General features: G+C 44.3%; 2 protein-coding genes across 3 annotated transcripts in view; both read left to right on the top strand.

Annotated features, from left to right (window-relative positions):
• arid2 (AT-rich interactive domain 2) overlaps positions 1-1,720 on the top strand; it is a 39,886-nt gene extending 38,166 nt beyond the window's left edge. The window contains exon 21 of the mRNA XM_061030455.1: positions 15-1,720. Within this exon, the coding sequence (XP_060886438.1) occupies positions 15-126 (112 nt within the window). The 3' untranslated portion in view covers positions 127-1,720. The remainder of the gene's footprint in view (positions 1-14) is intronic.
• A 3,816-nt stretch (positions 1,721-5,536) lies between these two features.
• On the top strand, positions 5,537-20,736 carry scaf11 (SR-related CTD-associated factor 11). Of its 2 annotated transcripts, none has more exons than XM_061030070.1 (15): positions 5,537-5,719; positions 9,169-9,213; positions 9,389-9,534; positions 9,744-9,827; positions 10,202-10,281; positions 11,777-11,856; positions 11,941-11,978; positions 12,085-12,158; positions 12,364-12,489; positions 13,977-14,077; positions 14,939-17,134; positions 17,224-17,540; positions 17,623-17,796; positions 17,930-18,040; positions 19,857-20,736. In XM_061030070.1, the coding sequence occupies exons 2-15, from the start codon at positions 9,195-9,197 to the stop codon at positions 19,950-19,952; spliced, it is 3,642 nt and encodes a 1,213-aa protein (XP_060886053.1). In that variant the 5' UTR covers positions 5,537-5,719; positions 9,169-9,194; the 3' UTR covers positions 19,953-20,736. The 2 variants fall into 2 exon arrangements, with proteins under 2 accessions (XP_060886053.1, XP_060886051.1); XM_061030068.1 differs by having other exon boundaries at positions 17,921-18,040.
• The last annotated feature ends 414 nt before the right edge of the window (positions 20,737-21,150 follow it).

Raw genomic sequence — 21,150 nt, 5'->3', positions numbered from 1 at the left:
CCCTCGTCGCTCAGGTTGGTAAAGAGGCATGAGACGCACCTCTCTGTGCTGGCGCTAAGTAACATGGAGGTTTCCACCACGCTCGCCAAATGCCTTTATGAACTGACGCGCTCGCTCCAGGCTTAACGCCAAAAGGACAACCTCTACAATCCCCTCACGCGGTCTCGCTCATCCCTCGCCTGAGACGAGAGGAGGAAGCCACCAGTGAGCCGTAGCAGGTCTGCATAGGGGGAGAGCAGAGGGGGCGGGAAGAAGACCAGAGACCCTCCTTTTCTTCTGAGCCTGGCAAACTTCAGCCTCCCTCTCATCCCTCTCCTCCTCCCTCACCAACCTGTGTTCAAAAAAAAAAAACCCACGCCCTCCTCCATCCACACACACAGCGGAAAAAAAAAAAAACTGCCACGGGGTCTTCCACCAGCTGCCCACCAGGGGGAGCTCTTTGAGACTGCTTCCCTGAGGGACTCCACCGATGAAACCCCAAACACGAGCACATTTTGTTCAAGGTTTTTTTTTTGTGTGTGTGTGTTAATTTTCGTTTCGTCCCGTGAACTGGTGTGTGCGCTGGAGCGAGCGGCGGTCGACTGAAGAGTACAGGTGGGGCGAGGAGGCGGAGGGGGCGGGGCTTAGGTAGGTGTCCCACAGGGGTTGGGGTGGAGGCAGACTCGGCTGGCAACTGGCGCACCCAGAGAAATGTTTTTTTTTTCTTTAGAAACTTGGTAGCTTGGTTTTCTTACTTGAGTCAATATATTTTCACTTATTTATTATTGAAATGAATACCATTACAATTAATGAAAAAGAATCTTGTAAATATGTTGTGAATATATATAAAGAAGATCCTCTTTCATGCCGATGCAGCCACTGGAGAACTTGCTCTGTGGAGTAATAGAAGCATTACTTTGGTAGGATTGAATAAAAAATAGTTTGTTTTTTTTGTTTCTTTTGCTTTTTTTTAATGATCCCTGGTCACTTGTATCTAATGTGATTCTATACTCAGCAGTGGATGAATGTACTTAAAAACCTGTAAATACTTCTGCAAAGGTACTGATGCTGTAAAGCTTAGGGAGGGGGAAAACAGTTTTTTGTGGAACTGTGACATTTTTTGTATTATAATACCTTGTAGAACTCATTTTGCTGGCTGAAAGAGTATGGAATAATATATCTCATGTCATTTTGTAGAAGAAAAAAAAATATTGAAGGTATTCTCTTCCCCTCCCTTCTTCCCCTCACACACCCTCCCCTCAACACACAAACACACACACACACACACACAAGTAACATATATCCACTGTAAGCGTTTTGTCATTGTACGGGCACAGTGCGCGCGTACCAAGATTTTTTTGTATTTGTAAATTGGTTTAAATACATGGAGTTTTTATACAGGTTTTCTCCTGTGTTCTTTGCTTTACGTGCAGGTATGATATTTTCTTCACTACTTTTTTCTATCTTAATATAGTGTGGAGTTTTATTGTACTATTTTTTCATTCTTAATACCATGCCACATTCCGGCTCACGTCCTCAGACTGTCCTCTCTACCGTGTGTTGTGTAACATTTATGACTGCCTGTCGTATTAGCATCTGACCGGGGCGACCCCCAACCATCCTCATTTCTGCGGTGTCAGTAGGATGTGTGACTATACATAGACCTAACAGTCTGTTAGAGATTGGCTTTATTTACTTTGGTGACTGTTTATAGTTTTTAAATAAAACACTGAACATTTTGCTTTGGTTTTTACGCTTCATTCTTATTTTTTCCTCAACATTTTCTCCCACCTTATTACACCGTATGAAGTCTGAACAGAATACACAAACGCATGGCACAGCGTAGAAGAGCCAGATCTTCAGGACAGGAGTCTGTGGTCCATTTTCATCTGAAGGACAAAGGACACTCCCTTTAAGGATGCTTAGGTGCACATCCTGTCCAGGGAAGACGTTTTGGTTTGAAAGGGCTGATAAAGAAGCCGTCTATGATAAGGTTGAAAAACCATCACCTACGATGCTGTTTTGAATTCTCTCCCTAAACAGCGACCACAGACGACCGGGGGGGGGGGGGGCTAAGTTAACAACTTAGCCAAAGATGAAGAATTAACATTAGAAAGGTCACATGTCGTTTCTGGAGCTAATTAAACAGTTGACAAAGCTCAGAGTTAGTCACTAATCAGTTTGTAAGTCCATTTCACATTAACGACTGTCAGTGCAAAAGAAGAAACGCTCAGTTTACTTTTTTTTTACACGCAAAATACGACTCAAAATTTGCCAATTTGCTAGTTTCTAATGGGTATCTAGATACTCTACGACTCGTTTTCATTTTCCAGTTTATTCACTTCAGTTTCCACAAATTACAAAACAGAATCCAAACTTAATATATCAAAATTCTGAACTTAAACACGATTGGAAAACATTTGGCGTGCCGCTCCTACACCTCCACCACAGACAAAGATGTTCTCAACTTCCTCTCATTAATTACTCAGCTCCACTCATAACTCAAAATACCTCCCAAAAATATGCCCAAATAAATCCATTATTCAACATAAAAAGCAGTTTCCATTTCAGATCAAAACTTATTTTAATGATCCCACCATATATAGCTTTATTAGCACAAACTGAAATCAGACTTCTCAAACTAAATTAAGCACCATTAAAATGACTTCTACATAGCTCAAGATCAAGTCGACTGGCCAGCTTCGATTAGCAGCGCAGTGTGTTATCAGATGGGGCCCCTTTAGGGAGTGCTTCCTACTGTCATTGTAGGAAACTTTACACATTTTGAGCCACTGCAGTGGTTTAACATTTTTAAAGAGGACATATTATCACACCTTCCCCCCTTTTCAAACAGTCCCCTGTGGTCTAAATGAAACATCTGTGCTGTGCTTTGGTCAAAATATAACATGAATCAAGCACCAGAGGAGGTTTGTGACCCTGTATAAACCAGCTCTCTCAGAATGCTCCGTTTTGGTGTGTGTGTCTCTTTAAATGCAATGAGCCCCCCCCCTGAGTTTTCCCAGTAGACACCACACCTCCGCTAGCAATAATAAAAAATGGCAGACATGCGCAAACATTTTGTTCTAGGCTGGGGGTGGAGTCCATGGATGGAGATATCAGGGGAGAGGAGAGGATTTTTTTTTTTACCAGAATCCCACTGTGACATCACAAGGAGAGCACATTTGAAACGGAGCATTTTTCTCTGTGTTGTAAGACTTATGCAGACCACAAACAAAGGACTGGATGGATTTATTTCACATTTTGTGGGTCAGTAGACACTCAGGTTACCCAAATATATGTTCAAAAATACTGTAGAAGTGGATTTTTCAGACTATGTCCCCTTTAAGCCCTCGGGGAGGAGCGAAGCCGTTGCCTGCCTTGCCTATTAAGCAGCGCCTCTGTTTCCGCGTCGTGCCAATGTGCATGTTGATTTAAGGTCTTACATGATGACTCAGTGTGATGACGGATTAGAATGAACTTCAGTAGTAACACGTGCGTTCCCAAGCCAGAATATCAAAAGGTTTGTCAAATGAATACCACATGTCTAAATCAATTACATTACTATTGGACCTGGAAGCGTTTTTAGAGCCAGGGTTTGAACATTTGAATACTTTTGATTGCACTAAAATTCAGCACTGGGGCGCCGGTGGCCTAGTGGTTAGCGAGCATCCCATGGCTCCTTCCCCGCATGTCAATCCCCACTCTCTCTCTCTCTCTCCCTGATGTCTGACTCTATTTACTCCTGTCTCCCCAAATAAAAACGTAAAAATACTCAGCCGTGATCAAACACAAACATATGAGGATCTAAGTGTAAACACTAACAAGAAGTGACACTGTACACACTGTTTATGGTGAACTTAGTCCGCTCTCTGTAATGCCAGATCAAACACACAGTGTGTTTCAGTTAGCTGTGGGAAGTGGAGCGCTCTGTAAAGTCATTAAGGATTCAATTATGTTGAAAGAAACGCGCCAAAGGAGAAATGTCCAGTGGTTAAACAGAACAAAAGGATAAAGCGAGGCAGCAAATGGAGCTTATGAGGTTCTATCAGACAAGAGGGCTGTTTGAAGTCCTGACTACCAACCATGACAAACTGAGCGCTGAATATTAAAGACTTTCTGCATTGAGGTGAGGGTTTCCCCGACCCTTTGCTCAAAGTTATGAACCTTCATGTCAGTGCATGAACAGCCACTTGAGGAGTGATACAACTGGATGAACAGTTGTTAGTGAGTTTAGAGCTAACTCTGATAACTGTTTATCCAGTTTCATCAAGTGGTTATGAAGTGTACAGAAACAGAAAATTACTGTTTTAAAAGTTTCTCTTCCCTTTTTTAGGCTTTCCATCCCGTGCAGTTTATACAGATGTATTTATATTTTAAAAGTGTATTCACTAGTTCGATGATTCAGTTTCTGACATTGGCCACAAGAGGGCAGTGAAGAGGCAGAATGATACTTTTCGACTATAAAGCGCTAACAAAAACCCTGCAAACTTCAACACACACACACACACGCACACACGCACACACACACGCACACACGCACACACACACACACACACACACACACACACACACACAGACACACACACACACACACACAAACACACACACACACTCAGACACACACACACACACACACACACACTCACACACACACACACACACACACTGGCATTACGTGCATAACGTGTAACATCATGCAGAAGCAGAAAACATACTTTTTTAAAGCTATTTTTGTACCTTGTTGTACTTTTGAAAAGTTTGAAGTTAAATCATCTGTAGTTTTCTATATTTGTTGAGAGAAATAACCAGCTCACTTTGTGATAACTGCTTTGATTTGTTCTTAATGTAGTCGATAAAATGTTGTTAATAAATGTATTTTTGACATTTTGATAGCTGATTGTAATTTATAATTACTTTAAATTGTGACTTTTGACATACAGAACTTCTTAAGCTAAGAAAACGTTTATTACTACTCTAATGTTACTTATGCATTAGCATGTTCTAATGTTTACTACTACTCTACTGTGTCACTTTTAATATTAAGAAAGGATAGGAAATGCTATTCAGTCCTATGTTTGTGCACACAAACTTCATGCCACCACTGTGAGTAAAGAACCCAAACTGAAATTAAACCAACATCAGTAACACCAACATCATAACAACACAGGAGCTACATAAACCAATAAGGATACAAGACAATAAATAAGCAATCAAAATGAATGAAAACAAAAACAAGAGATTAAAACAATACAAGTTGGTATAAGCTAGAAAATAAGATAAAATAAATCTAAAGAGACAGAAAAAAAATACATTAAAAATAGATAAACATGATGAGAGGAGGTCGAGGTTATTACATGAAATAAACAATAAAAACAGCTTTACAGCTAAAACAGTGAAACCCTGAAAGCAGTGGATTATGTCAAAGCACCTCAGTATATTAACAAAGTGATGACAGTATTGTGTTACATGTTACCTGTTGCTGTCATCTGTTTGAAGTGTAATGCTTTCAGACGGATTAACACTCTCGGCCCTGTAGTGCTCGGAGGTTCCAGCAGGGGGCGCCAGCTGCACCAACTCTCAGCCAGACTGCGAGACATGTGGCTGAGACTTTCTGAAAGCTTCGCTCCGTTTTTAGCCCAAAACAATTCCCGGACTGAACGATTCGTCAGCATTTTGTAGCGGGAAGTTGGACTCTTAAACCAGTTTACTCGGTGCAGAGCAGCTGCAGCAGCACTTAAAGGTGAGTTACAACAACAACAACAACAACAACTAGCTAACTAGTGCTAACTGCTAGCAAGGCTAAAAGCGACGTAAGCAGGTGCTGTTATTCAAATCGGCTAGTTAGCTTTCGGCTTGATGCTAGCCAGCTAGCTAACTTGTGACCTTCAGTACAATCACCATGGCTAATATTAGATACAATTTAGCAAAGTGTGCTGCAGTGCTAACAACACACAGCTAACTCTCAGGTAGCTATGTGTTGAGCTAGCACTAGCTACCTGGCTAACCAGCAACAGCCGTGTTGTTGTCGTCGAGTTGGCACCGGTTGATCAAGTTGCTGCTGATTCTGTGTCTCCGGGAAGAGGGCCGTGGTGCCTCTCACAAGTGCCTGCATGCCAACTCATCTGCTGTTTAGTTACACTGGAGACACAGTTTTATGTACCTTAGCATCCTGATGGAAAGCTAATAGTGTGTGAAAGTAATCAGAACCACAAGATCAGAAACTATCGACCTGTGCTCTTTATTTGGCTTATTTTTGAGTGTTTTGAAATGAAAGTTAAGGCTTTATCAGCACCACCAAAGTGCTGATCTCAGCCTTTTCATTTCTTAAATATTTAATAACTTAAGTTCTCCATAATGACAATGTTTTAAATCCAGACCTGGTTGAGCTCTCAGAGGTTTTTAAATCTCAGACTATTAGAGAGGTTTCGTGGCCTGCTGGGAAAGAAATCTGTCCACAGAAACCCTGAAAGTGAATTAACAATATTTCTGTCAATTAACCATTGAACAAGAGGAGAGGAAGTGGTACTTAGACTTCACATAGATTCTGTTTCAAATCACTGTGGCTGAACTAAGTGACTGAAATATGTTTCACTTTCACCTGTAACGTTAACAAAATGTAAAATGAGGACTGCAGCAACTAACCATGTGTTGTATTATCTATTAGGAATTAAGTCTGCACGATATGAGGAAAATGTGCAATAACATGGTTCAATAACAGACGACATATTATGACTCAGTCTGTCTGCTGCTCTTCATTCATGTCTTGTACAATATCTGTTTGCAACATGCCCCCCCCCCAAAACACACCCAAAGTGAATAAATAAAAACAGTTTTTCACTACACTAAATTGGCATTAATACTTGGGAGGGATGTTTAGTTTTAGCTTCATGTGATTGCATCAACACGGTGTGATAGCGTGGCCTTCATCCCAAAAAGTTGCAATGTACACATGCCACGTGATAAAGCATTGCTTAACTATATTAAGAGTGTTCTTCATTGTGATCATTTCAGACTTTCACAATGTGTTTATTCCAAAGACTCTCGTCACGATACGATAACACTGAAATCGCAATCTGTTGTGCAGCCCCGTTGAGAATCCCAAACTTTGAAGGACTAAATCCACTCAAATCAATCTGCAGAAAGAAGTCTGCTCAACTGTCTCCTCAGCCTGTTGAGTGTGGTAACAAACACGATTTCCTCCTTATTGAATCTCAATACATACAGGCATGATACATTACGATGTTATGATGAAGCAGTTTTTTTTTTTTTCAACCAAAGAACCACTTGTCCCAGTGTCCACCTGGAGTCAGCCAGCGTCTTTTTTAATTGTTTTCAATGATGAGAGAGCATTTGCAGCAGCAGGCAGCCGCGCTGGAGGAAGAGCGCAGCGCCCAGCGTCTTTTTTCCGAGCGCTTAAGTTGAAAGGCACAGTTGAAGTCACTGGCGCCAAATATTATTTCCAAATATTATTCCCCGTAGTTTTGCCGCCTCGGGAGTCGTGTCTTGAAGCCACATCGTCTTTGCTCCGTGTCTGATCATGAATTAAAACAATCTAAAATAATAAAAATAAAAACACACTATAAAGTAACGGAGCTGTGTCTGTCATACAGCGGCCGTTGTTAACAGACCGTTGTCATAGAGACCGGTCGAATGTGCGCAGACGCTTCATGCAGGCGATCCACAGCCACGCTCTACTGCCTGGGAAATGGACTCAGTGGACACGGGGCTTTGTCCTTTCATGCTTTAAGGAACATAAGTGATAATAAATGTAACCATGTAGAATAATCACAGTGATTAGAAACGTTTAGTTCTACAGTAGGTACAGTGGATATTTTGGCGGTGTGAAAATCTCTTACTGCAAACCTTTTTTAGACTTTTGGAGTAACAGCTCTACATGAACTATGGACTGACAAATCAATCTAACCTCTGTGTAGACTGCAGGGTTAAAGGGTTCCCTGGATATGAAGAACCAGATTATATATATATATATATATATATATATATATGTATGTATGTGTATATATATATATATATAGGGTCACATATGGTCGTCCAGTCTTGTTTTTTTATTAACAAAACTCAAAGATTTAAGCGGGACCGGGGGAGTGTGTTACTTTTGATGCACCTTAAGCTCATAAACGTTAAAGACTTCAGTCATTCTTGTGGGGACGTTTTTAAAAGAATATGTATTTATTTATTTGTATGCCTTGATTTGGATAGGAGAGTGGATAGAGTTGAGAATCGGGGAGAATGACATGCAGGAAAGGAGCCGCAGGTCGGACTCAAACTCCGGCTGCCCACTTGGAGGATTAAAGCCTCCGTACATTGCGTGCGACCTAACTGCTAGCCCGTCTGCGTACCTGGGGAAATACTGTAAAGTGTTAATGTAATAAGTAGTCTGAATAATACTGTTTAAGCATGTTACAACAGAACCATCAACACAAGAGTGAAATCCAAACTGATGAATGATGCTGTGCTTGTTGTGACTTTATTTATTAATAGAGTGAAAACATTTTTTTGGTGTCATCTTTTTGGACGACAGTTTCTCCCTGTAAGGGTTCCTGTCAGAGTCCGATAGACAATTTGTGCTTATGGCGGCTTTGTAGTTCATGATGATTTGAGCTCATATTGAGGATGTAGAGAGGGTCACAACATCTGTCATTGATTGATTTCAGACTGAGATCATTAAATCAAACCATATGTGCGGGTTGTGTGTGTGGCAGCCATTGTATCGTCTCCTCTGTGTACAGAGGAGGGATTTCACAAACTGAAACTTTACCAAACTAAAATTAGAATCGGTTATCTAGGCTCGGAATGATGGCTCTCCTGATTCATCACAATAAGAACATTCATGATAAACACACGGCTGAATTTGATGGAGACCTGGGTATCACGACTCGGCTTTCAAACCGTATTGATGCAGTCAGGCTAAACGGTGACAATGAAGTCACCACAGTTTATTTTGGATTCAGAGGAAACATGTGTGAAACACAAATGTTGTGAAAGACATGAAGAAAAGACAGACATTCATACTTTGAGGTACAGCTTCAGAGAAGTCTTGAAGAAGGATGGATAGACAGATGGATGATAGATACTTTTGCAAGAATGGTTTTAACACAATACAACACACAGTGCAATATATCAGAATATAAAACAACTTCTGATCATCTCTTCTTCTCTGTGTTGCAGTGGTGAGCAGGACAGGCCGGGGGGACATGACTGGAGCAGGAAGTGGTGAGACACACACACACTGAGGTTTCATATTTTCTCATCAGACTGGTCATCAGTCAGACGTTCAGATACACGCTGCATTACACGCCGTTATGTCCCATCAGTTGAAGTGTATCTGCACTTCTTTAATCCTTTGTAAAAATGTAAACGTGTGATTTCTCTTATCCTGTGGGTTTAGGTGGTCAGGGCCCGCCTGATGGGACAGACCCTGAGGAGGCAGAGCGCTGTCCTATCTGCCTGGGCGTCCTGGCTGGAGGCGAGCTCGCCATGCCCGACAGCTGCTGCCACGTCTTCTGCCTCAGATGCCTCCTCACATGGGCAGAGGTGATGCTCCGTTCTGCTTTGTTAGGTTTAGAATTTCTCATGTATAGGAGTGATATATGGTTCAGGACTGCGTCTATAAAATGAGTTCCTCAACTCCTGCGACGGGACAGTTTTCTTTAGACTGCCAACATGGGCTTGCACGTATGCAAATGAGCAGTTTGTTCCCAATGGATGTTATTAAAATGAAGTTATAAAAACTGTTCTTTTAGTTGCAGATGGCTCCCTCCTGCCCCGTGGACAGAAGACCTTTTACTAATGTTTACAGATGGGACGGAAATCTCAGCTGTGTGCAGGTTCGTCTGTTTTAATCTGTTCCTTTCCTGCTTGTAATTCAACTCTGTAACCCGGAGGAGAGTGAAATGTAAAGCTGGACGTTCCCTGTCTGTGTGTGAATGTTTTTGTTTGCATGCTGTGAGTCAATAGTGTTAAAGGTAGAACGTCTTTACGTACAGCCACATATTACATAACATGCTATCTTCTAGGTATCCAGTTGTTAATATCACTTTGGGTGTTGCGTTATATTCTCTTGAGGAAATGCAACTGCTACACAGTCTGTCCTCGGCCTAAAGCTAGAGAAAGCCTGACATCTTTTTTTTAATTTTTTTTATGGCGTTTTATGTAAATTTTTGCAGCAAAGTTTAATGTCCTTCTGTCTTTGTCGTAAAAGGTTCCTGTGAAGAAGCGAGCGACTCAGCCTGAAGCTGAGAGCTGCTGCTGTAGAAACCCCCTTCAGAAAGACTGTCTCAAGTAAGTACCAGACCGTCTGATGGAATAGATCCAGGCCTTACTCTGGTTACTCTGTTTGTTTGGAACAAAGCAGTGTTTGTGTTCACTTTTGTCTCTGGGTATCACAGAAGTATGGAGTCAGATTCCAAACATTAAAACTAGCTGTTCCACAAAGGCCTTGTTCTGGAGCGATTGCTTCTTCTCATTACCCCCCTACCAGAAGTCCTATTTAAGGACACACTGACACTAGACTGACACATTTGACCCTCTAAGTCCAGTTTGTCTGTGTGTGAGTGCTCCGTACCCTGGCACGGCTGGAAGAAGGGGGCTTCGGCACGGAGCGGTTACTCATGCACGAGCACAGGCATGGGTACACAATGTGGACATGATGATGCCCCAGTGTGCAATCCAGCAATCCAGGAGTTTTAGGGCGCGCTCACACTCGCCAAAGTTGTCCTGCAGCGTGCTTCAGCACGATTGTTCCTCCAGATACAGCCATAACACTCCGGGATTTCTCAATAATGGAAGACTGTCTTTGTTGTGTACCACCGTGCTTGTGCCTGGCATGAACTGTACCGTGTTTAAGCACGGTGGGGCACTCGCCCTAGTCAAACGAACTGGACTTTGAGGGTGACACTTGTTAAAGAGGTCATATTATGCCCTTTTTGGGGTTCTTATATTTAATCTATGTACCTACCAAAGTATGTTCACAATAGCTAAAGTTTGAAAAAAGTATCTGTTTTCATGTACTGCCGCTCCATGCACCGGCTCTCTTCTGACTCTCTCTCTAAGGCTCTGAAGTGCCCACGTTCAGAGTCCCCACATGTGCCAAGTCTGATCTGATTGGTCAGCCTGTCGGCTCTGCTGTAATTGGTCAGTCGCTCTGCACGGTTCTCGGAAATGTCACGCCCCTTTTACCATATTGGCAATGCAGCCACTTTGGCTCCGAGGGCCGGGGAGCAAAAACTTTTAGCACCTTAGCACTACTGTGCTACCGCAGGCTACAGCATATCGTGGGCGTGCTACAGAAGTTAACGGGCGTGCAACATGAGCTGCAGGGCTTGCCACAACGAGCCAATGGACTTAGATCAGTGATATCACACTGACAAGACGTCACACTGACAAATTGTTTTCGAGGGGGGCTAGAACCGAGCGTTACATGCAGCTGATGCTACAGCTAACAGGAGGATGTAGGAGAAGCCGCGTTTCCACAGACTTTTTTTTGCAAATAGATGTGCCTAAACATGCACAGGACACTTGGAAAACACACTAAAGGGCATATAAAACCAGAAAAAGCATAATATGGGCCCTTTAAGGCACGGTACAGATTGTTTAGTGCGAGTCTGCCCTTAGAGGGTCTTATCTGACCTAAACGACATGAAATAAGCAGTAAAGTTTCATTTGTGCTGATTCTGAGACAATGCTTCTTGTAAACTAATGGACACTTTAAATAAACAGCTCCTTATATAACTTTAAGAGAAATCTGTTTGGGTGTCTAATCAAGGTTTGTTTTCAGAAGTAAGCCTGCAAGACGATTAAGACGGCAAAAGGTGGAGAGGACGGCAGACCCCAAAACAAAAGGACTTGTGAGGAAATGTATGAACAAAACTTCTCTTCAGAGATATGCACAAGTTACTCGCTCCGTCAACAGGGTTAACAGTTTGTGACTTTCTTTTTCAGGTAACGATGAAGACCCGTCCTCACTGAGCAGAAAAAAGGTGTTTGAATTGTTCCCATCTCATTTTTCATAAACAGTTTTTGGTGTTTTCAACTCATCAATTCATTGTTTCATATTCTCATCCGTGTTTGATGTTTTCTTTCCAGGTGAGAGGAACAGAGTGCTGTGCCTGGTCGCCCTCTCCATGTGTCTCACTGACGACAACATCGACTCAGGACATGTAAGACACGCTTCCCTATTTGATGAATTATTATGGATCAATGTTAGCAGAGGATTCAGAGGTTATAACAGTCGGCTAGCTTAAAGACAAGTTTTCCCACTGCCACCGATTACCAGTTATAAATCTTTGGCTTTTAGTTTGAAAGGGTTTTATTTGGACATTTGGAAGAACTTCATCAGTAACTCTTGTTTTCCTCCTCCTGCAGTGCAGAGCCGGTTTGGGTGGCCGAGGACGTCCCGTACGACAGCATCTTCAAACAGTGCAGACCCCAGACACAACATTGTCCGTGGTTTTCGCCTGCTGCTCCCATCCCAGCTAACGGCGTCTCAAGGTAAGAAAGACGAACTGACTGATAATGTCTCCTAGATTGTTTCTGTTCTGAACCATCCTCCTTTATGTCCAGTCTCATATAAGTGGAAACAGAAAGAGCACATTTCTCTACTTCTGGTAAATACATGCAGTAATGTGGTTATTTACACTTGTTAAGAAGTTTCAGGAAATCAAACTGATTTAGTCTTGAACAAAACAAGAAATCCCAACACAAAAAAACAACTTTTACCTTTAACTTTTTTTGGTAAATAGTTTGTTTTAATGATTTTAATGGAGCAATCTGTAAGATATTTACTGATTTAAATGATAAAGTGAGCTTACTATCTGATCAGACATTAAGGAAACATACTATGTTGAAGTGCTGGCTTCTCTGACAACAATGCAGCAGCCAGTATGTCCTCCTTCTAACTTTAGATTCTGGTCCTGAATGCTCTGGATTTGTTTGGACCAGAGAAGGTAGGCGGTTTTAAGGCACCCCCACACGGCCGTTTTGGACGCCCCTCCGTTCACCAGATATGAGAGCAGTTAACCAACAGGTGTTGCAGCGATGGAAGCGGGCAAGAGAAGTGGTTCAGATAGAAGTGATTGTACCCGACCTAAAAAGCCTCTGCATGTTTCTAATAAGCTCCACGAGCAGAAACGTGCTCAAACTAGAATCAATATTGGAGATGCTTTTGAAAAATGGAGAGAGTTTAGAACGCAGAAAGGTTCAGCTTCAACTCTAAGGAGACAGCTCTCTTCAATGTTTTTAATTTTGGCTGCAGTACCCATTTTAAACACTAGGCGTCATAATTACATACTGCTCCTTTAAAATAAATAATTTTAGAATTTTCTATTTTAATATTTCTTTTACTATTTGTCGTGATGCTTATTATCTCTTCTGTTGAAGAATTTTAAATTGATTTCAGAATCGGGGTTTATTGCCAAGTACATTTACACATACAAGGAATTTGACTTGGTGTATTGGTGCTAAACAATTAACAAGGAAATAACGCAGAACTAGCAACAACTTAAATAATACAGTATAAGAAGCTATTACAATATATGAAATAGAATTTAAAAATGGAAAATATAAAAAATAAAAAGCACAAAATGTACAACAGGTGCAATGTAGGAGCTGTGCAGTGGACTATGAGAAAAAAAATCTTACAGTGTATGTAACCTTCTCACAGAGTGCATGTAAGGAAAATAAATGTAAAGTCCAGTGGGCGTTAATGTAAAGCATAAAGAACAGTTCAGCATTCACATTACTTAGATGTTTTTCTGAATGTGGGGGTGATGAGAGTCTGGGTTATGTGGGAGGGGAGGGCAGGGCAGGGGCATTGTTCATCAGGCTGACAGCAGACGGGAAGAAAGTGTTCTTGTGGCGAGCTGTATCGGCTAATTGAATAAACTTGCCTTGTCCCATGGTTTCAATGTTAAGAAAACAGCATTGTACCTATGACCTTAGATGTTGTGTTTCATATTGTTTTTTTTTTCTTTTTCAAGGCATAATGTCCACCCTGCTGGTTGGAACCACAGTCCATTTCCATTCAGAGTTCCCTCATCTCCCGTCACCTCCACTTCACTGTTCAGCCCCGGTCATTTTGGTGAGTCTATTTTATCTTTTTTAATTACTTTAATGTTTAAATAAAGGGATTAAAAATAACTATTATGAGTTTATGTAAATTACAAATGGGCGTTTCTTCCGCAGTAAGGGAACCTACTTGTGTGAGAGGGTAATGCTGGTGTTTAATGGGTGGGTTCACTTTTAAACCAGTCTAAGAAAACATCTCAAAATAATGATCCTACATCCACTTTTCAATAACTTGCCTATCAGGTGTTTCTCAGGGGGATTTGTTCTCTGTAAATGTTGACTATACAGTCATCTCCCCTAACTGGCCTGAGTCACACGCTCATTCTGTTGGAAACATTTTAGTAGATGTAGACTACAGCCAGTTTCACAAACAGACTCCTGAAAAGTTCTTGAGACTTTCTAAATCCTCCTGATCTGGTTGTTCACACGTGCACCTCACACAGATATGACGTAAAAAGAACGATGCAGACGAAGTTGCGGGCAAAGCAACAGAGTCTGCTACACGGCGATATACTGAGAAAATTTGCTGCTATATCAAAATTCAACAGAATGACACTTTCAACAAAAGAGCGGAGAACAACATACTGGAGGACACAAAGTGTTAAATTTACATTTACAGCGATGTTCTGGTCGCGTGCACTGATTGCAGGGAATAAATGTCACCACCCCTCCCACTATCTCGAGAATTGAGTGAATTCTGCGTTCTCACATCTCAGTCAGACTTTTGTGGAGAAAATACTCGGGGTCTTGCAGGTGAAACTCTGCATAAAGTTTAAGTTTGCTTTCACATAGCAGCACAGTTTTTCCGGGTTTCTGCAACAGCCCTGTAACAAAGCTACAACGTTATTCCCCGCTCACACTGTTTCTCTCTCAGTGTTTCAGGGTGTTGTGTGCGCCATCACGTGTCCTAAAGGAGGAGAGAAGCGAGGCGGTCGAGCTTCGACCTCCAAAGCTCCCACCAAAGAGCCTGAGACGCGAGCAGCGAGGAGATCCGGACGGAACAGTAAATCCCAGGAGGAGGCTCCCGCGTCCGATCCGTCACCGCCAAAGTCTCCTTCCTCGGATTCTGACTCGTCTGCCGGCCAACCGGCCAAGCAGGCCCGAGCTGCTCCGGCGCCGGCTAAGAGAAAAGGCAAACGGGTGACGAACCGAAAGGCCGGTGGGAAACGGAAAGCAGCAGCAAGGAAAAAGAAGACTCCTGAAGTCGTTAGCAGCCCGGCAGCGAGTGAGGAGGAGGAGGAAGAAGAAGAAGAGGCGAATAAAGATGACAACATAGAAAAGGAGGCGGAGGAAGAAGAAGACAAAACTGAGCAGGAGCCGGCTGAAGAGAATGTAAATGAAGACCAGGACGACTCGGCTGATGAGCAAGGAGCGGCTGAATCTTTGAGCAAAGATTTTACACACGACAGTGATGAATCTCAGGAACATGAACATGAACAGAAACCAGACGATGGAGACAACGACGCGTCTTGTCCCTCAGACTCGGCTCCTTACAGCCCCGCTTCAGACTCGGAGGACAAACAGAGGGAGAACATGGAAGAGCCAGCGAGTCCCGTTTCTCCCGGAGGAAAGGACTCTGATAACTCAGCGTCGCCCCCCGACTCTCCCAACGCCCCTCTGGAGAACCCGCCGTCTCCACGCTGCGATGAGCAGGCGGAGCAGGATGACAACATGGAGGTGGAGTCAGAAGAGTTGAACAATGAAGACTCTTTAAAGGAAGTGAAAGCTGAGTCGTGTGAGAATTCTCCAGAACCGGCTTCACCTTCGGCTGCAGAGTCGGAGGACGATGCGGCCGCCCCAGAATCGAACACTTCTGAGGGCGCCGATTCAAAAACGCTCAGATCAGAGGAGCCTCCGGTTGATGACAACTCTGTGGATCAAACCAAGGATGACAGTCCATCCATGGATGATACTAAAGAGGTCCCCATGGACTGCAGTTCCCCTAACAGCGAGCATGATAACGATCTGGCTTTGGAAATGCCGCAGGAGGTCGCTGACCCGGCGCCCGCAGAACCTCCGCTTTCCACAAGCCAAGAAACAAAGGACGAGAGCAGCAGTGAGCGACCGGAGAGAGAAGGAAGCCAAGAGAGGAAGAATGGCAGGCAGAGAAGGTCTCGCTTCCACTCCCCATCCTCTACCTGGTCACCTAAGAGGGAGTCGAAGCGAGAGTCGTCCAGGCGCTCCCGCTCCAGAGAACGCGACGGAAGCCCACCCTCAAGCCGCTCGTCCCGAGCTCGCAGCAGAGAACGAGACAGGGACCGAGACTCCGAGAGGGACCATCCGAGGAGAGAGCGGAGTCGAGAAAGGAGGCGGAGGAGATCCAGGAGTCGCTCCAGGTCCAGGTCCAGGTCACGATCTAGGTCGAGGTCGCGATCCAGAACGAGGTCGTACAGACGGGCGCCGAGTCCCGAACGTCCGTCTTCCCGAGAGCAGTCGCCGCAGAGGAAGGAGCGAAGGGGCGGCTGGAGGTCTGGGCAGAGTAGCGGGTCCGGTGGCGAGGGGCGGAGGAACCATGGAGGCGCGGGGCGCTCTGAGAACGGCGTCCCCGCAGAGAGTTCTCCCGAGCGCCAGGGCTGGTCGGAGAACCCCGACTGGGTCACGGAGAAGAGTCGCGGCGAAGCTGACGGCAGGAACCGCGACGTGGGCTTCAGCGGCGGCTCGCGCTGGGAGGAGAATCGCAACAGCGGCGGGAGCAGAGGAGGGCGTGGAGGGGTGGAGCGTGGCCGGGGGGCGGGGAGGGGCGGCGGCGGCAGCAACCGCAGCTTCTACAACCAGTCAGAGGAATCGTCTGAAAACCGCTGGCAGCCAAGAAACAACTTCTCAGGTACAGGCAACAATTCAGGAAACGACGCGTACAGCCGCTTCAACGAGAACCGCGGCGGCGGCCGGAGGAACGAGGCGGAGCAGGGAGACTCGATGCGAGACCGATCGGGCTGGTCATCTGCATCCAGCTGGGCGGTCCGGAGGAAACTACCTGCGGACGTTCAAGATTATTACTCGAAGAGGGAGAGAGGATCGGGAGGCTGGAACCGGCAAGAGGAGGAGCAGCCTGCGGCAGCGGCAGGAGCAGGTAGAGCGCAGTCTCTAATTTGACTTCACCCAGAGGCTCTTTAAAGTCTCACCGCCTTTTTTCTTATTTTTGTCTTTCTTGTTTTTCAGATGCCCCTAAAAGTGACCCCCCTCCCCAGGCGGTCCCAGGTAACGCCCCCGTGATGAACGTGATCCCTCCTCAGTTGAACGTTCTCCACCATCACTACCCGGTGCAGGGCCCGCGAGGAGCCCTGCCCGTCAGCTTACAGCCCGCAGCGCCGTACGGCATGCCTCCTCAGGTCCCCGTTCACCTCCACCCCGCCGTGCCGCTGCTTCAAGTCCCCGCTGTCGGCACTCAGGGCCTTCCTCCGCCTCCCCCACCTCCTCCACCCATGCAGCAAGGCAGCCAGACGGCAGCAGCGCAGCCCGATGGCCTCATGACACAGGTATGTCACAGTGTCAGACTCAGTTAGCAGTTAGCTGATCCGTTAGCCTACACTCCCTCACCCATTCTGTGGTTTGCCGTAGATGGCGAGTACAATGATGGCTTACGGGAAACCCGGCCTTCTCCCCACCCCAACCAAAGCCGGCGTTGCCATGGCGACCCAGGGCCATCTGGGACAAAGCCAAGTACTACCATCCTCTACCACTCAGCCAGGCCAGCATCACAGGGCTCAAGCCGACAGCTCCAAAAAAGAAAAGGTCACCTGCCATGATGCCGTCACGTCATTAAAACAAAACAAAATAAAAAGCCATGTTTCCAGAAGTTTTGAATAATTCTATCATTTATTTTTCTTGTTATCTAATTTCTGCATCTCTGCTTTAGAAACAACAGATCCAGGAGAGAGCTATAAACGAAGTGAAGACAGCCATCAAACCCTACTACCAAAGGAAGGAAATCACCAAGGACGAGTACAAGGAGATTGTCCGCAAAGCGGTCGAGAAGGTACGCACGTTTCCTTCTCTTTGTTACTGTGGCTAACCTGCTGGCTTTCTGTTCCTGCACGTATGCAGGGCAGTGATAAAGGTGACGGGTGACAGACATGAGTAACTTTTAAGTTTAAGAATTTAAGATTTCAAGCTGAGGTCAGCAAAACAAATTGACTGAATTTGTTTTGCTGATCTGTCGTCGTTGCATCTTGTTGCTGTAGCCAGCTGTCCGTGCTCAGGGAACTTTATGTTTTCATCTGACTCTCTCTGAAGTAAGAACCAGTCAGCATTTTGATTAAAGGTCCTGACACACCAAGAAGATTGTCAGCTGTCGGTCCTAGTTGGACAGTTGATGAGGAGTCGTCGCCCGAGTTTTTGCAGTGTGTTCAGCACTGTCGCTACCCGTCTGCCTTTTTTTGGCCGATTCGACAAGTGAAATCAGCGTCTGCGGTCGGTGAGAGGAATCTCTCTGATTGGCTGTTGGGAAGTTTCATTGCTCTCCAGCTCTCACAGGTTCAGGAAAGCCCCTTGAGCATGTCGCTGTAGTAGCCATGCTTTCACCCATTAGTGTGGTTTCTCCTTCTTCGTTCTTTGCCGTCTGCTCGGTGTGTCGGGGTCTTAAGGCTAGAAGATGAATTGTTTGAACATCAAAGCAGCAGTGTGCTCGTGTTGTTGTTTTGTTGAGGTCAGACAATTTAAGAACGTGAAAGATGAAGATTAGGATTTTAAACAGTTTATCGTGTGTCACAATCAATTGGAGAAAAAGACATTTACTTTGTCCAGATTCACCCTCTGCTTACTATATTGAACTGCATAGGACATACCCTGATTTGTGGTCCACTCCTTGCATCCCACAATGCAATGTGAAAAGTAGTTTACAACTGATGCTCTCTATCCAAGAAATATATTCCATCACGCAGTGCAGTTCAGAGCTTTCACCAGCAGGGGGTGGTGTTTTTGTCGGCTCTCGTATATGCCAGACGGACAAAGGGAAGCGACCAGCATGAACACAGAAACACAGGAAAAGTAAATATTTGGAGCCAGAAATTTAGAAGCCGTTTTAATAAAGCGTAAAGAATCTTCAGCCTTAGATTGGGGTATTTTTTGTGCCTTTTATTAGAGGCAGGAAAGTGGATAGAGTCAGAAATCAGGGGGGGAGAGAGAGTGGGGAATGACATGTGTGAAAAGAAAACAAAGTCTGGATTTGAACCTAGGGTGCCAATTTGGAGGATTATAGCCTCTGTACATGGGGCGTGTGCACTAACCACAAGGATACCGGTGTTAAGCTGCACGTTTTAAGTTTTGGGACAGAAATTGGGACGGCTAGATGGCGAGTAGTGTCTGAAATGTTTTTTTTATTATTATTCTGCTGAATGAGTTCACTTTATAGTCCACTACAGAGAACACACATGGTGTCTCCATTACACTGCAGCCCTGCCAACAATGGCGGTACATGGCTACAATCACAATCTATCTTCAAAACGATTCTGGATTTATGATTCATTGTCTATTTTTTAATGAGTACATACTTCAGGATCTACTCCAGTCATCTGTGAGACTGACTGAATTTTTTGCTGTTTCAGTTTGCATTCTGCTGAGTTACAGAGCTAGCATTAGCACTTAGCAGGGAGTGACGCTTTTTGGAAGTTATGAATCTATTTAAAATCTCAGAAGATAAGAATCTCCATTTTTACTTAAATGGATGTTTTTTCCCGACCCTAGCGGTGATCCAGTGGATTTTAAAGCCCAGAGTTAAAGTGTCTTTGGTAATTGGCCAATCAGCTTCCCAGTTTGATATACCTTTCCTGTGTGTGTGTTTTTTTTTTATTCAGGTGTGTCACAGCAAGAGTGGAGAGGTGAATGCCAGTAAAGTAGCCAACCTGGTGAAGGCCTACGTGGACAAATACAAGCATGCCCGCAAGAAATGATGAACCCCCCTCCCCCACCACCACCACCACCCTGCTGCTGCTGGCATGCCGATGCCCTCACAGACTCATTCAGCTGCTCAAGTGCAATTTCCTCTAGCTGGAATTCGGCCCTCCTAACTGGAAGAGGACGGAGAGCCGACGTTTTCTTTTTTGATATGAATGATGAAGATTTTTTTCTATAGATTTTCATATTTTGTTAGAAAAAAAATGACTCAATCAGAAATTGAAATGCAAGAGCCCTTTATTTTGCATAGAATATGTGACTTGGGAACTACTGTATGGGGGGGGTAAGCGTCGGGCGGGTGGGACTGTTGATACTTATGATGCAACGCTCAGTGTATGACGACAGCTCATGTAGTGGAGAGCTTCTTGCAGGGTGCCGGCTGGTACGATGAATTTCTCCCATATGGCATTCTGATCACGTAGCTTATTGATTGAATATTTGTCAATTTTCTTTTTTTTTTTTAAATATATAATATTTCAAAAGAACGCCTAGTTTAAAAATCAGTGCATTGCCTTTATGAACTGTCTGTGGCCCAATGAAGGTCTGAAAACTGATGAGTGTGATTGTAATCAGGGCCCTGATTGGTTAAGGAGGTGTTGAGTGGAATGATCAATCAGCAGAGTGTGTGTTATGTGAGGCATAACGTGGGGGAGGGGAGGGGTGGGGATCACCTGACATTGACCACACCCCCTCTGCCTGAATGTGTAATAAATGTCCATGGGTGAACATGAACGTTGCAAAGTTTCCAGAGAGTAGTGAAATAAATGAGCTGCTTCCTGATCTGCTCTGTGTCGTTGTCAGAGGCTTCACGTGGAGGAAGTGTTTTTCATCTCTCCATTGTTCTGCTCCTCACTCAAAACTAAAAGGAAGCGAGTGTGATGTTCATCATCAGTCTTAACTATTGAGCCAACTTGGGGGAAAAAAAACGATACCTGAACATCATCTTGTCCAAGACAACTGGATGAAGTAAATCTGCTGATGAGGAGCAGATGAAGGGATCCAAAGCCCCCAGGCCCTAAATCAAGCCCCCTGTGGTGAGACATGTTTTCATCAAGTTTGAAGGTGAGTAATCGTTTGTAGCTTTAAATTAAGATGTACATTAACCAAAAGGTGCGAAGTGTCTCATCTTCCTGGCGTGTCTTTGTACTATGAAGATCACTGGATATAAAATCATCCGCTCATAAATCAGCTTCA

The sequence above is a fragment of the Labrus mixtus genome, chromosome 22, assembly GCF_963584025.1.
Source record: "Labrus mixtus chromosome 22, fLabMix1.1, whole genome shotgun sequence".
Taxonomy (NCBI): domain Eukaryota; kingdom Metazoa; phylum Chordata; class Actinopteri; order Labriformes; family Labridae; genus Labrus; species Labrus mixtus.
This window is presented reverse-complemented; position numbering and strand designations above follow the sequence as displayed.

What these genes read in the sequence shown, in the direction of transcription:
- scaf11 (XM_061030068.1), top strand. An exon ending in CCGATGGCCTCATGACACAG is followed by an intron (nt 17,541 to 17,622) that starts GTATGTCACAGT and finishes GGTTTGCCGTAG; the next exon opens with ATGGCGAGTACAATGATGGC. An exon ending in TCCGCAAAGCGGTCGAGAAG is followed by an intron (nt 18,041 to 19,856) that starts GTACGCACGTTT and finishes TTTTTTATTCAG; the next exon opens with GTGTGTCACAGCAAGAGTGG.